Source organism: Mauremys mutica, chromosome 1 (assembly GCF_020497125.1).
Source record: "Mauremys mutica isolate MM-2020 ecotype Southern chromosome 1, ASM2049712v1, whole genome shotgun sequence".
Taxonomy (NCBI): domain Eukaryota; kingdom Metazoa; phylum Chordata; order Testudines; family Geoemydidae; genus Mauremys; species Mauremys mutica.
In genome coordinates this window covers 155,038,928-155,054,039 of record NC_059072.1, presented here as the reverse complement: position 1 = coordinate 155,054,039, position 15,112 = coordinate 155,038,928, and the positions used below count along the sequence as shown (strand labels likewise).

The 15,112-nt window shown below is 41.4% G+C and overlaps 1 protein-coding gene across 6 annotated transcripts in view; it reads right to left on the bottom strand.

Moving 5' to 3' along the window:
- The window catches only part of SPAG17 (sperm associated antigen 17), a 282,801-nt gene that overhangs the window by 83,972 nt on the left and 183,717 nt on the right, over positions 1-15,112 (bottom strand). For 5 of the 6 annotated variants that reach the window (XM_045000967.1, XM_045000963.1, XM_045000962.1 and 2 more), the window contains 4 exons: positions 9,406-9,517; positions 8,635-8,772; positions 3,593-3,646; positions 1,247-1,360 (listed from right to left, as the gene is read on the bottom strand). In XM_045000967.1, the coding sequence (XP_044856902.1) occupies positions 1,247-1,360; positions 3,593-3,646; positions 8,635-8,772; positions 9,406-9,517 (418 nt within the window). The remainder of the gene's footprint in view (positions 1-1,246; positions 1,361-3,592; positions 3,647-8,634; positions 8,773-9,405; positions 9,518-15,112) is intronic. The other variant, XM_045000966.1, reaches the window with a different exon arrangement.

The window sequence follows — 15,112 nt, the reverse complement described above, 5'->3', positions numbered from 1 at the left end:
AACTTCAGTGGGAACATGATTAGGCAAGAAAATAGTAGTTCTCAACCTTTGGAGCAACCATACCAGTGTACTAGGCTAAAGTATCAGATGAGCCAGGCTAATGACCAAATGTGTTTTCCAGTGCCCTACCTCCCATTACAATATTCTGCTGTGCATACTCTATCCTGATATGGATAGAGCTTGGGATGCTCTTGTGATTGTTAGACTGGGATATTGGTCAGCCCAAGTTCCACTGATGAAAGGAAGGCAGACAACAGTGGCTTATTGAGACTCAGCAGGGAGGCTTATCATTGAGGTAGAGTGGGGAACTTAGAGTATTTGTCGCAGAAGGCTGAACACCAGAAATGGCATGCCGACCTATGGTTGGGAATGGCTGCTGTAACACAATCAAAATTACCACCGTGTATACAAAATAATATTTAATTATTTAATAAGATGCTTCTCTGTTTTTTAAAGATGTAATGTGAGTTTTCATAGTCCACTACAGTATGGATACTATTTTAGCACAAGATAAGAAGTACATTTTTAGCAATTCATGGGAAAAATGTCTCGGAAGAACTGAAACTGAATGTACAGTCAGACAAATGGCTTACCAAAACCCACATGGAGAAACATCTGATTAAATGTTTTCATAGTTTAAGGGATGAAAAATGCTGAAATTATTTTCCAATCAGAGGAGGGTTTCACTTTCAGATGTATGACATTTTCAGTGACTTCTTAAATGTAGCAGAACCAAAAAGATTTTATTAGCTCTTGGTGTTTTCTTTATGGGTTATGAAGCAATTGCTTCCAGTTGGTGAATATATTTACTGAAAGTCTGACAGAAATTCCTCATGATGTGTACACATGGCCTGACACAAAATGAGAATTTCCATAATCACCTATGTAAATTAACAAAAATATTTCTTGGAAAACCAAGAAGATTCCTTGGCAAATCACATTTTCTTTGGCTCAAACTAATTTTAAGGTTTTGCTACGCTAGTTAATAAAAATACTTGGGACTTTCTTACTACACTGGCCTGTTTTCACATAAGTAAAAAAGTGCAGAGATCTCCTTTCATTTTGAAATTTGAATAATAAAATATATTTGACAATGTCACCTCAGCTCAAATCCTGGTGAAAATGACCCACTGAGTTAAAAAAGTTAGGGCTGGATGCAACAGATTATTGAGCTAAGGGGTGTATGAAAGAAATAAGGGCTCCCACTGTGGGCTCTCAAATATCCTCTTCTGTCTGTTGCTTTTACCTGCTGCTTTTCCTGTAGCTCCATAGTAGCTCAAGGATAGCTGGATTCCATTTTCCAAAGTGGCTGAAAAAGATCCAAACTTGCTCACAGCTTTCTTTTGATTTATTAATTTTCCTAAAAAAAAGAAGAAGAAAAATGTGGATTTAAAGAGGAAAAAAACCACATATATGAATTGCTGAACTGTAATCTATTGGCTACTATGTGCACCACTACCTACTAGTGGTTGGACTGTGTAAAACACCTACTAATAATGACAACCAGTCTCTGTGTTACTGGAGTCAAACATTCTCGGTTCCTTCCCCTATTCTGCACATGCAGCTTAGCTAACAGCCACATCATTTTTATATGTGCAGGCATGGATTTGCTACCTCACGAATGGTGTAACATGCAGAGCACCTCAGGGATCAACCTCACAAAACTTTTCCAAATCCTTCATTAACCTACATCCTATCATACAGGATCCTTTTGCAAACAGTTTAGGGCCAAATTCTACCCTTATATATATCAGTATAAGTAAGGAGCAGCTCCACTGACCTCAATGAGTCTTTTGCCAGAATAAATAAAAAGTAAGGACTTGCTGTCCTTAGCTGCACTACTGGATCAGACTACTGGTTCATCTATTCCATTATCTAAGCATGGCTTATACTTAATGGTTTAAAGAAAGACAAAACAAAACAAGATCAAAATACTTCTAGTTAGATGCAAAATACTGTATATTAATGATAAAAATTCTTCCCTGATCCCGAAGCAACTAGCTGAAGCCCTGAAGCATGAAATGTGATCATACACCAGGATGTATAATTATTATTTGTCATAAAATTATCCAATACATTTTTAAATGAAGCTGAAATATATAACCTATAACCTCTTATTAAGATGAATTATGTGATCTGTTCAATAGTATTTTTAAAAATGTGTTTTAAATGTAAGTACCATTGCTTAATTGAATCATCCCAGGGCACTCATAGAATGGGATAGTTTAAAAAGACAGGAACAGTCAGGTTTTTCTGGTAATTATTTTGCTTAATAATCTTCTATTATTTAGATTTTAAAAAAGCCCCTATCCTAGCTTATAGGTGCATGTTGTCTAGTTTTATTTCAAAAATTATAGACAGCTACAGTAACTGATTAAAAAATTCCCCACCCATGCAAAAAGAGAAGGACTGAGCATTTGTCCCCATTTACACACTTCCAATCATCCTCTCCTTAAAATCCTGGAAAAACAGATAAGCAATCACTGAAGATCAACAGACCCAAGTTCTATCAAACCAAGAGAGGAGAAAAAGAGAATCAAGAACTCCACCTTCCCAGCAACCTCCTCCTGTTCAACCCATTAACCAGCTAGCTCAAACATATCAGCTGATCTTAATTGCTGTGTTAATATGGGGGAGAGGTAACTGATGGTTACCAAACAATTTAGGGCCTTTTATGTCAAAAACCATCACCTTGTATTACAACCAGAAAAGAAAAGGAAAACGAAACCAGAGATTATTTTAGGAGGAGCTGGCAGCGCCACCTATAATTAAAGTTGTCCAATGCTTCCCTTTAAAAGACCCTGTTTTTAGTTGCTTATAATTCTGTCAAACTTTAACTGTTTGGAATGAAATTTTCCATTCTGAGTGTCTGACTCAGGCTGAATTTCTTTGGAAAATTTCAGCCAAAACAGTTCAGCTGGTTTGGAGAGTGAGGCTAGGGAAAAATGCAGCTTTTTTTGCCCATGTTAAAAAATTCTGGTGACCTTTTCATTGAGAAGCTCTTATGTTCCCATGCTCTGGAGCAAGGACTTGAAAACTGGGGCAGCTGTTGACTATACCGCACCACATATAGATACATTTTTTTCTTTGTAAATCAAATGCACCAGAGATAAACTGTCTTTCATCCCAGATTAAAAACTGCAATTTTGTTTGCCTTGTGAGTCAGCTCTACATACTTCTGTATGTGGAAAACATCTCTTGTTCTGTTGTAAATTCTAAATACTGTGAAATGCTTATATATAATTAAAGAATATATAGAATATGTCCTCCAAATTTAGAAGATTATATTGATTTTGTTTGCTTTCATTGTAAATAATTGTTGCACTCTAGAAGTAATAGGAATTGTCTAGCACAAGGAAGAATAAATGTTAAAAGATATAAACCAGGGTATAACTTTGGGATATTAAGAGATAAAAGGGGAAATCCCAGTTGATAGTAGGAGCTAATAATGATATTCAATCTTTGAAATGAACCAAATTTTAAAAGCTGCTCATAAGAAAAGGATTAAAGAAATTTGTTATACACAAATGCCATCTACTGGATACCAATGGAAGCAGCAAAGAAATGGAAAGAGCTAAAACTAAGCACTCACTTGGCATGGGTCCAATAGGAATATGTGGTTGGCTCCCTCCTACGAGCTGTGAAACTAGGGTATATAAAATGAAGACACCATGTGATGAGGAGAACTGACTGAACCCAGCACAAGAAAGTGCAGAATCCTAAGTACAACCGGCCAAAGCCCGTCCCAGATGCATGGAAAGAACTCTCCCCCATCCCAGGGTTAAGAGGGTAACAAGAAGTGGTGAGATTTCATTTCAAGGATTGTATTTCCCTTTCTGTTCTTTGACATAAAGAATCGTACTTATCTTGCTGAGTCTATACTCTAGTGAGACCTCAAGTAACCATATTTTAGATTCTAACTCCTTTATAAGTCCAAACAAAATGGCCTAAGAGAGATTGAAAACAATTACTTTAAGCAATAGCTTTTAATATTCTAAACCTGTCCCTTTTGGACCAATCCATTCAAATTTACTAATCCCACTCTTCAAAGTGTCTTAAAGATAAGTACATCCTTGAAAGTATGATAAATGTTAGTACTAAAGAACTGAGAATTGATTATCATAAGTAAATGTAATAAGAAATCTTGGTAATTTGCCTTGTTCTTGGACATAACTGCTGAACCTCAACTTTAGTCTGTAATAATCATTTGTGAGAATGTATTGTGTGTATAATACACACAACTGGTTTAGTCTACATTTGTGTAGAGGACTGTTTGTTCTGGATGAATTAATACAGTGTTGGTTGGTAAAGAATAACTAAGTGTCCTGATCTGAGAAATACTGTTCAAGTTAAAATCTGACCTTCCAAGAACCCAACGTTCAACTAGTAAGCCAACGCTCCCTGGACTCAGTGAAAAAGGATTATCCCATTTGATTCCATTATATATTGGTAACCCTAGTTTGTTAGAGTTCCGCTTTAAAATCTAACTGGCACCATGCATGGCAAATTCACAAATTGTCTTGCCTTTCAATCTGACAACTCCCAGCTACACCTGAAGTCAATGGGAGCTGTGCTTTGAAAATATAAAGTGCTATATAATGCTAAGTACTCTGAAAAATCAGGACCTAGGTGTCTCTAATTGAGTACCCCAGATTAGTGGGTATTTCTGAGCTTGATCTCTCTGTGCCACAGTTCCTCATCTGTAAAATGAGGATAATACCCACCCACCCCCATCTAACAGGAGCACTGTGAACATAAATTCATTAATGTTTGTGAAATACTGATACTATAACAATAAGTGTAATAGCAAATGCCATTAGGAAATTAGTAATTCTGTTTTCAGAGCAGGGTTTGAATAGTAAATAAGGCCTGGGGCCACGCACTGGAAAATAAGTAGAAAACAAAATACTGAACAGCTGCTCATTAATTAACACTGTTCATCTTTGTGCACCGAATGAGGATGCAGCAACCTTAATTCTAGCATCTCCTAATTTTTCAGTGTTTAATAATGTTCTCAGTAATGTTCTTTTAATGTATTTTTGTATGTGTAATAAATATACAAAGTGAATGTTTACATATTGATATTGTCATTAACCAAATGCATGAACTGAAAGGTTAAAAGAATACTTATTCAAAATACCTTAAATGATCTTTCCCATGCTTTCTAGTGGTTAGGGTTTTTTATGGGTTATGTTCATGTTATGGTGTACCTATAATTATAATAATCATTGGATCAATCAAATCTATAAAGTAATAGCATTGTGTGGGACAGTTCCTTGGTTACTTAGATGTGAGTTAAAATTTATGTAACTCACACACACAGGCATCGTCTACACTTGTGGCAGCATATAGGGTACACGAAGCCACACAGCACAGTGAAAAGCAGGCTGCATCCACACTGAAGTGTGTAGCTACATACAGCAGTGAAAGGCTCCAGCAGAGGGGAGCAGTTGTCTATTAGTTCATGCACGTGGCCACTAGGTGGAGGCACTGACTGCCAAAAATCTCAGGGCTCTTTGGTCCTAAACTGGGTCACTGAGCTCCCAACAAGAGTGGAATAAGGGGATCTCTATTGGGGATTACAAGTGCCCGAGGAAGGTGCTACATTTAGATACTATTGCAGAGTTGTAGGCTTCTGTATGGTTTCATTTGCACAACTATGTGAGCAACACAGATCAAAGGAGAAATAGAAAACTTCTCATGCCCCACTGATCATGAGACTTCCCCTGGTATGTCCTCCTCTAACCCATTCTCCTTCCCCCTGGTGTCTTCCCCTCTGCCTGATGCACTTATTTTCCCCTCAACCCTCTCTCAGTGTCCCTATCCTTTAGCTCCTCTCTGTCTGTTGACACTACCTCTGTTCCCCTTCCCACTCTCTGGGTGCCTCCTTTCCCCTCCACCCTGCAACAGAAACTATAGTATGGGTTACAATTAGGACTGTCAATTAATCACAGTTAACTCATGCAATTACCTCAAAAATTAATTGCGATTAAAAAAATTAATCATGATTAACTGGAGTTTCAATTGCATTGTTAAACAACAAAATAGCAATTGAAATTTATTAAATATTTTTGGATGTTTTTCTACATTTTCAAATATATTGATTTGAATTACAACACAGAATACCAAGTGTACACTGCTCTCTTTATATTATTATTTTTTATTACAAATATTTGCACTGTGAAAATGATAAACAAAAGAAATAGTATTTTTCAATTCACCTTATACAAGTACTGTAGAGCAATGGTTCTCAAAGCTGGTCCGCCACTTGTTCAGGGAAAGCCCCTGGTGGGCCGGGACAGTTTGTTTACCTGCTGCGTCTGCAGGTTCGGCTGAGCGCGGCTCCCACTCACCGCGGTTCGCCGCTCCAGGCCAATGGGGGCTGCGGGAAGGGTGGCCAGCACATCCCTCGGCCCGCACTGCTTCCTGCAGCCCCCATTGGCCTGGCCAGTGGGATCTGCAATCGGCCGAACCTGCAGATGTGGCAGGTAAACAAACTGGCCCGGCCCACCAGGGGCTTTCCCTGAACAAGCTGCAGACTGGCTTTGAGAGCCACTGATGTAGAGCAATCTCTTTATCATGAAAGTGCAACTTACAAATGTAGATTTTTTGTGTTACATAACTGCACTCAAAAACAAAATAATGTAAAACTTCAGCGCCTACAAGTCTACTCAGTCCTATTTCTTGTTCAGCCAATCGCTAAGATAAACAAGTTTGTTTACATTTACAGGAGGTAATGCTGGCCTCTTCTTATGTACAGTGTCACCAGAAAGTGAGAACAGGCATTTGCATGGCACTTTTGTAGCCGGCATTGCAAGGTATTTACATGCAAGATATGCTAAAATTCGTATGCCCCTTCATGCTTCAGCCACCATTCCAGAGGACATGCTTCCATGCTGATGACACTCATTAAAAAAATAATGTGTTAATTAAATTTGTCACTGAACTCCTTGGGGGAGAACTGTATGTTCCCTGCTCTGTTTTACCCGCATTCTGCCACATATTTCATGTTATAGCAGTCTCAGATGATGACCCAGCACATGTTGGTCATTTTAAGAACACTTTCACAGCAGATTTGACAAAACGCAAAGAAGATACCAATGTGAGATGTCTAAAAAATAGCTACAGCACTTGACCCAAGGTTTAAGAATCAGAAGTGCCTTCCAAAATCTGAGAGGGATGAGGTGTGGAGCACGCTTTCAGAAGTCTTAAAAGAGCAACACTCCAATGCGGAAACTACAGAACCCAAACCACAAAAAAAAAGAAAATCAACCTTCTTCTGGCATCTGACTCAGATGATGAAAATGAACATGTGTCGGTCCGCACTACTTTGTATTGTTATCGAGCAGAACCCATCATCCGGATGGACACATCCTCTGGAATGGTGGTTGAAGCATGAAGGGACATATGAATCTTTAGCGCATCTGGCATGTAAATATCTTGCAACGCCAGCTACAACAGAGCTACGAGAACACCTGTTTTCACTTTCAGGTGACCTTGTGACCAAGAAGCAGGCAGCATTATCTCTTGCAAATGTAAACAAACTTGTTTGTCTGAACGATTGGCCAAATACGAAATAGGACTGAGTGGACTTGTAGGCTCCAAAGTTTTACATTGTTTTATTTTTGAATGCAGTTTTTTTTGTACATAATTCTACATTTGGAAGTTCAACTTTCATGATAAAGAGATTGCACTACAGTAATTGTATTAGGTGAATTGAATAATACTATTTCTTTTGATTTTTACAGTGCAAATATTTGTAATAAAAATAAATAGAAAGTGAGCACTGTAAACTTTGTATTCTGTGTTATAATTGAAATCAATATATTTGAAAATATAGAAAACATCCAAAAATATTTAAATAAATTGTATTCTATTATTGTTTAATAGTTTGATTAATTGCACGATTAATAGCAATTACTTTTTTAATTGTGCAATTAATCATAATTATTTTTGTTAATCGCTTGACAGCCCTAGTTACAATTATTTCCAACATCTCCCCTGCCTCTGTGCACAACAAAGTAGGTGGTGATCAAGCCAGCAAACTGGCCCTGTGATTAGTCATGCCCAGATCCTCAAGTGTGCCAGAGCTCTGATCTGAACACCGGAAGGGGTGAGGGAAGATTGCTGCATGCCACCTTTGTGTTCCTCTGAATCCCAGAGCTGCCAGGAGCACTTCAGCCTGTAAGAAAACTTAGGGCTGCTCTACTTTAGGCAAGCTTTTAATGGTCACCTAAAGATTGTTACACCAGTGAGGATCACTGAAGAGCACCTCTACAGCTTCTTTGGGCTCCAAATGGGATGTAGTGTAGCATACATTAGCCCAATGATGTTTCAAGCAAAGCACTAGTCAGAATAATAATAGCTACAACATAGCACATTCACTATACTTATTCACTCAGGCTTTGATTTTCTTCCAGTCTTCACAAATAATGTCCAGTAAAGTGAGTTCATCCTCCCATTCTTCAGTAGAGTACATTTATCTGTTTTCAGCTAAACTAACTTTATTTACCTGGTATTATAAATAAGAATTGGAATAATTCTTTCATTACTTGCTACTTGTCATGCCTTGCATCTAATTACTGGACTATTTTAGATAATTACTCTTTATAGCAGTGATGGTGACCCACTGACCTGTCTCACTCTGCTGCCCTTCCAAAGAGTTGCTCATTTCTTGTCCTTCACTTTCTATCAAGTTTTTCTTGGGGTCTGTGATATGAATGAAGAAACTGTGGCGATCCTTTACCACCTTCATTTTTACCAAAGTTGTCCCTGAAAACAACGAAATACAACCATTTGTAGATGGCTTGCTTGTGTGACTGCAGTTACAGATTGGTGATGCCAACAAGTCAAACAGAGAAATTAGTTAAGGTGTGCCAAACTGCTTAGTAGGAGTAATAGGACAAAATTAAGAATAGGAAAATTTAGAGTGAATATCAGAAAAATCTCTTGGGACATTTAAATCCAGATTGCACAAATCACTGGAGCATATAACGTAGGGAACGACCATGCACTGGTTGCTAAAGGATGGACTAAATAGGACCTAGTTGGTCTCCAGTTCTAATTTTCAGATTCTCTGGTTATCCACCAATTGTTAAAATATAACAACAAAATATCAACGTTATGATAATACAGAAATACAGCGTACTTAGAAGCTATTCTCCAAGTTGTCTAAGAAATCTAATTTAATAGAGATGTGAAAAGAACTTTATTATAACTGAAAGTAGTCTTAGTATTCTGATACTGAAGAGCAGTGATCTAATCACTTCTACAAGCATAATTATAAAAAGTTCTCAAGTAATAGCCTTTAAACAGTGTCCTGTTTCACGAATATTGTTTTCAATCGCACATGCACCCCATAATCAACAATAAAATGGAATGAAATATAAAGAAAGGAAGACTCACCCTTTTCAAATTTTATCTTTTCTGCTTGGATCTGTCCTCCATCAGTGGGGAAAAGATATTGACTGGTCCCTGAGACTTGAATGAGATCCTCCCCCACATTGTAGCCAAGAAACTGGAAAAAGAAATGTCAGACTATGCGTGGATTGGAAAGGCAGAAGGCATGAAGGAGGCAGATGGAAGACAAGCAAGATTGTTCTCTTCTGTTGTTTCTGTTGTTGTTCAGCAATTCAATGTTATTATACAGTGATTAACATGTAGTATTGTTAGATATTGGCATAGGCAATAGTAGCTTATTTATACTGATACCACTTTAACAAACTATGGGGCAAATTATTCTCTATTACACCAATACACAACCCTATTATTATTATTAATGGGGGTTTCTGGTTACAAGGGAAAGCAGAATTTGGCCCTATATGAACATATAACATCACTGTTTCACTGATGTGCAACCATCCCTGGGGTTAGAGAGTGGTAAATAGGTTGTTTGCTCACCATGTAACAGGGAGGAAGGAGAAATTCTGGCCAATCACTTTGAGAAAAACTGTTACTTAGATGGAAAGAGCCATGGGATCTTTAAGATGCAGATGAAGCAGACAGAACTTTGGTTTTCAAGGTCTTACCCAAAATATACATGAATACTAAATGGCATGCGGCTTGAGCGGAAGGCCTAAATTGACTTAAAGGGATTTAAGTCTATGCCTGCAGGAGCTCTAGACCTTTAACATCTGATACTTAGGGCTGGTCTACACTGGGGGGGGGGAATCGATCTAAGGGTAGGTCCATACTTACCGCGCGGGTCGACGCGGTGAGTTCGACTTCTCGGAGTTCGAACTATCGCGTCTAATCAAGACGCGATAGTTCGAACTCCCCACGCGCTCCGGTCGACTCCGGAACTCCACCACCGCGAACGGCGGTGGCAGAGTCGACCTTGGAGCCGCGGATTTCGACCCCGCCGTGTCTGGACGGGTAAGTCAGTCGAACTAAGGTAGTTCGACTTCAGCTACGCTATTCGCATAGCTGAAGTCGCGTACCTTAGTTTGACCCTCCCCGTAGTGTAGACCAGACCTTAGATATGCAACTTCAGCTATGTGAATATTACACCAATACACAACCCTATTATTATTATTAATGGGGGTATCTGGTTACAAGGGAAAGCAGAATTTGGCCCTATCTAGTATCCTAGATCGAGTTACCTACTGTCCTCACGGCACGGGATTGACGTCCGCGGCTCCCCTGTTGACTCTGCTACCGCCGTTCGTGTTGGTGGAGTTCCGGAGTCGACAGGAGCATGTTCGGGGATCGATATATCACGTCTAGATGAGACGCGATATATCGATCCCTGAGAAATCGATTGCTACTCGCCGATACGGCCGGTAGTGAAGATGTACCCTTAGGGTATGTCTACACAGCACAGTAAGCTTGGGTCTGTATGACCTGCACCTGTGGACTCAATGTTTCCAAGCTCTCACTTCAGCGCCCACACTGCATTGGAAACGCAGGCCTCATGAAAGTGCTGGCATGTCCATGTTGCACTATGCAGACCAAACTCATAACTTCAGCTTCTTTGGGCTTATGTCATCCTATCCCAGGCTTTCCTAGCACCCTTGCCAGCTGTAGCTGCTCTAGGGCTTGGTTCATAGTTGCTTATGGGAGAATTTGTCTGTCCATCCCGTGGGAGCTGACTGGGGTTTGGGTGGTAAACCATTTTGTGTCTGCACACTCCCAGCAGATGGAGCCATCAACACTTCTCCTACTCACTTTGTCAGTCCTATTCTGGAAATGAGGCAGAGCATCTCCAAAATGCGGGTGGACATTTAAGTGGCAGTTTTTGACCTGCAAAAGGCACCCCTCTGAGGCATGTATTGACATGCCAGCCATGACCCAGTGGAAGCTGTTCATCCCTGTTGCCTTAGCTGCACATTTCACATATGTAGCCTGGCGCTTCCAGAGCAGGGCCAAAAGCAGACTGGTGGGATCACATTGTCATGCGCACCTGGGATGACCAGCAGTGGCTACACAACTTTTGCATGAAGAAGCAGATGTTCCTGGAGTTTGTGTTCACTTGCCCCGACCTTCCACCATCATGACACCCATGTGAGGGATGCCATACCAGCCCAGAAGTGGGTAACTATAGCCATCTAGAAGCTGGTTACCCCAGACTGCTACAGGGTCCATGGCTAACCAGTTTGAAGTTGGCAAATAAACTGTGGGGGTTGTGGCAGAGGTTTGTGAGGCCATCAGGAATGTGATGTACCCAAAGATGGTGGGCATTACAAATGTTCCTGAAATAATTGCTGGCTTTGAGGGAATGGGTTTTCAAACTGCGCTGGGGCCACTGATGGGACTCATGTGCCTACAGTTTGCCTTCTGCAAAGAGCACGCATTCTTAACTGCAAAGGGTACTATTCCACTATTATGCATTATGAATCTGCCCTCCTGGTCAACCACAAGGGCAGATTCATGGACACTGGCAGGGTGTATGATGTCAGGGAGTTCCAGAGATCAGGACTTTACCTTCATGGAGAAGCTGGAACATTATTCCCACCAAGGCCGGCTCCAGACCCCAGCGCGCCAAGCGCGCGCTTGGGGCGGCATTTTGCTGAGAGAGTGGCAGTCGGCTCCATCGGACCTTCCGCAGTCATGCCTGCGGGAGGTCCACCGGAGACGCGGGACCAGCGGACCTCCCACAGGCATGACTGTGGAGAGTCTGCTGGTCCCGCGGCTCCGGTGGAGCAGCCGCAGGTGTGCCTGCGGGAGGTCTACCGGAGCCGCGGGACCAGCGGACCCTCCTCAGGTGCGTCTGCAGGAGGTCCACTGGAGCCGCGGGACCGGCGACCGCCAGAGCGCCCCCCGCGGCGTGCCGCCCTGCTTGGGGTGGTGAAATTACTAGAGCCGCCCCTGATTCCCACTGACTGACATTGCTTTAAATGGAGCCACTGTCCCTACTGTTATTCTAGGGGATGCTGCTTACCCTCTGTTGCCATGACTTATGAAACCTTATCCTGATTTTAGAGGACCTGGCAAAAGAAGTTTCAGCTACACACTCAGTAGCTGTAGGATGGTGGTGGAATATGCATTTGGCAGATTTTGTTGAGGGTGCCCTTCCAGCACTGGCTCTAGGTTTTTTGCCACCCCAAGCAAAAAAAATAATAAATCATCAACCTCTGAGAGCACCACTGCCGTGGCAAAAAGGAAAAATCAAAACAAAAAACCTCACTGGAATGCCCCCCTTAGAATTGTGCCGCCCCAAGCTCGTGCTTGGTTTGCTGGTGCCTAGAGCCGGTCCTGGTGCCTTCAAAACTATTTGGATGCCAGTGTCATCAATGAAGTCCGCATTATTGGGGCCTGCTGTGTTCTGCATAATGTCTGCAAGGACCAGGGGGAATCTTTTAGCCAGCAGTGGGCTCAAGACACTGATGCGTTTCAAAATTGGTACACACCACTATATAGTGCACCTGTCATGACTGGTGATGGATCCAGATGTGCCATGGAAATCAGAGATGTTTTGTTCACCTGCATAATAGGTTTGCATGGTCCCATGCATGAGGAGGAATGAAATGATATTTGAAAAATGTTTATTATTAAATTTATTGAGAATGAGCACATGATGACATTTATTAGTTTGTGCACTTTTAACATTACATATAATAAAACTTGTTACTGTAGCCTTGTGTGAAAATTCAAAACTTTATTTTACACATCTGTTTACATACCAGTATAAGAGCCAGAAAGGCAGACCAGTTGCAATCAAAATGTACCATGCAAGAACCAAACTCATTGCCAAAATACTGAAAGGTGCATGTTACCAAATGACATGGACAGCTATTTCTGGGTATTCTCTGTCCCTCCATTCTCCTTGGCCTTTCTGGTGCATTTAACGTGTGAGGGCTGCAACTGGACTGGAGTGGATGAATGCACAGGGTATAATGTCTGTTCCACGTGCTACTGTTCATTTCCTGTGAGATGGTCCTGGCAACCACTGAACTGTTCCAAGGCTGCATAGTCTGCAGCACACAATACCATGGAAAGGATTCACGATGTGTGGCTGGTGCAGGAGTTATAAGTGGCAGTGGAGCCTGCAGTCTGGTAGCCATAAGTGCAAGTAATTGCTTGAACAGCTCCTCCTGTCTTCCCCACTCAGTCTGGCATCATGCTCCATGAATCTCTCCACTAATCTCTCCTCGCGCTGTGTAGCATCTTTCTTTCCACCCTTCTTGCATCCTTATTCTTCTGATACTCAGTCTGGTCCGTCTGGAAATCTATCTGGTGATTTATTTTATCTGGCTTTTCATCAACTCATCTCAGACTCTCTTTCTCCTTGCCTGCAGAAGGTAGGTTCACTTCCCCAGGCTCTTGGTGCCACATGTTTGTCCTGCGGTGGTGGAAGGGCCTTGAAAAAAAATGGAATGTCACATTATTGGCTGCTTTAATTCAAGGTAAAAATGATACTTTTTATCAATGGGATTTATTTTATTCACAGAAAAAAAACTAGCCAGTTCAGATGTCTTTTGGAGCAGCCCAGAAAGCCATTGCAAATCATGGTAAGATACACATACAAAATTCAGCTGAAATTATTTCTATAGCCTCTTCATTTTTTTGGTGGTGCGAGTGTGTGTGTGGCTTTATAAGGGGTCTAATCACTAGCTATGGTTTTTCAATCCTTTCAGGCACGGTAAGTTCTGGAGAATATTGATATTTGGGAGGTCCCTGAGTGGAAGCATGAACTTCTGTCCCAGGCCAGCGGAAGACAGCCACCTGTCTATGCTAAGGAGATACTTGGGCCTCTAGTGACTGACCAGCACATTTTGGAATGGAGGGGGCTCATAAGTTATAGAGATGGCCCTAATAAGTATGCCCTGCTCCAGAACATTACCAACCATCTGGAGCTCCACCTTTGTGAGATGTTTGCTTTCATCACCAGCCATCAATCGGTGAAAATTTGTGGTAAAATCAACAAGATGCTGAATTAGCATGGAGACACAGTACAGCCTCCTTACAAGCACCATGCATCCATGCACATGCCTGACTGAATGCCAGCCATGGGGACTCCTGTAACACAGCCTGCCAGACACCTTTTGCTGTAATTTGGGCTCCTATATTTAAGCCAGCTATAACAGCCAGGCTTTCTGGGACTCAGTTTACAGGCAGTTTGGGATAGTGCGGCTGTAGCTGATTTATAAGGTGCATTGTATTAGGCCAGAGAGGTATGTGAGGCTGTTAATTGTGGAGCTCCCAACCAATACTTATAACTATCATTGAGCAACTAGTAAAACTTTCATGATAACTGCTTGTTTAACATTTTTTCTCATTTTGTAGTGTGCATTTTGAATTCCATGTGGTGTTGGGGGAAAGAGGGGCAAACACTGCAGAAATAATGTGGGTTCCACCTTAAATGGAAGCACACCAAAATCTTGGCTTGCATTAATAACTTAATAGGGCCATAAGCCAGAAATCCCTCCCATCCATACATTAGTAACAACAAACATGGGGCAGAAACTTACCAGGCTCTGCACTTGCTCTGATGCCAGTTCTGCAGCAGGTTGCTACCCAGGGCTGTCCCCAAACAGTTCCTCCAAGTACAGACTCAGGATGTGCTGTAGCTGCTCCAGCAGTATGAACTCTTTGGTTATCAGCCTCAACACCAGGATAACTTCTTGCCCTTCACCTGGTGGCTGGCTTTCCACTGGTGATGCCTGTGACTGGG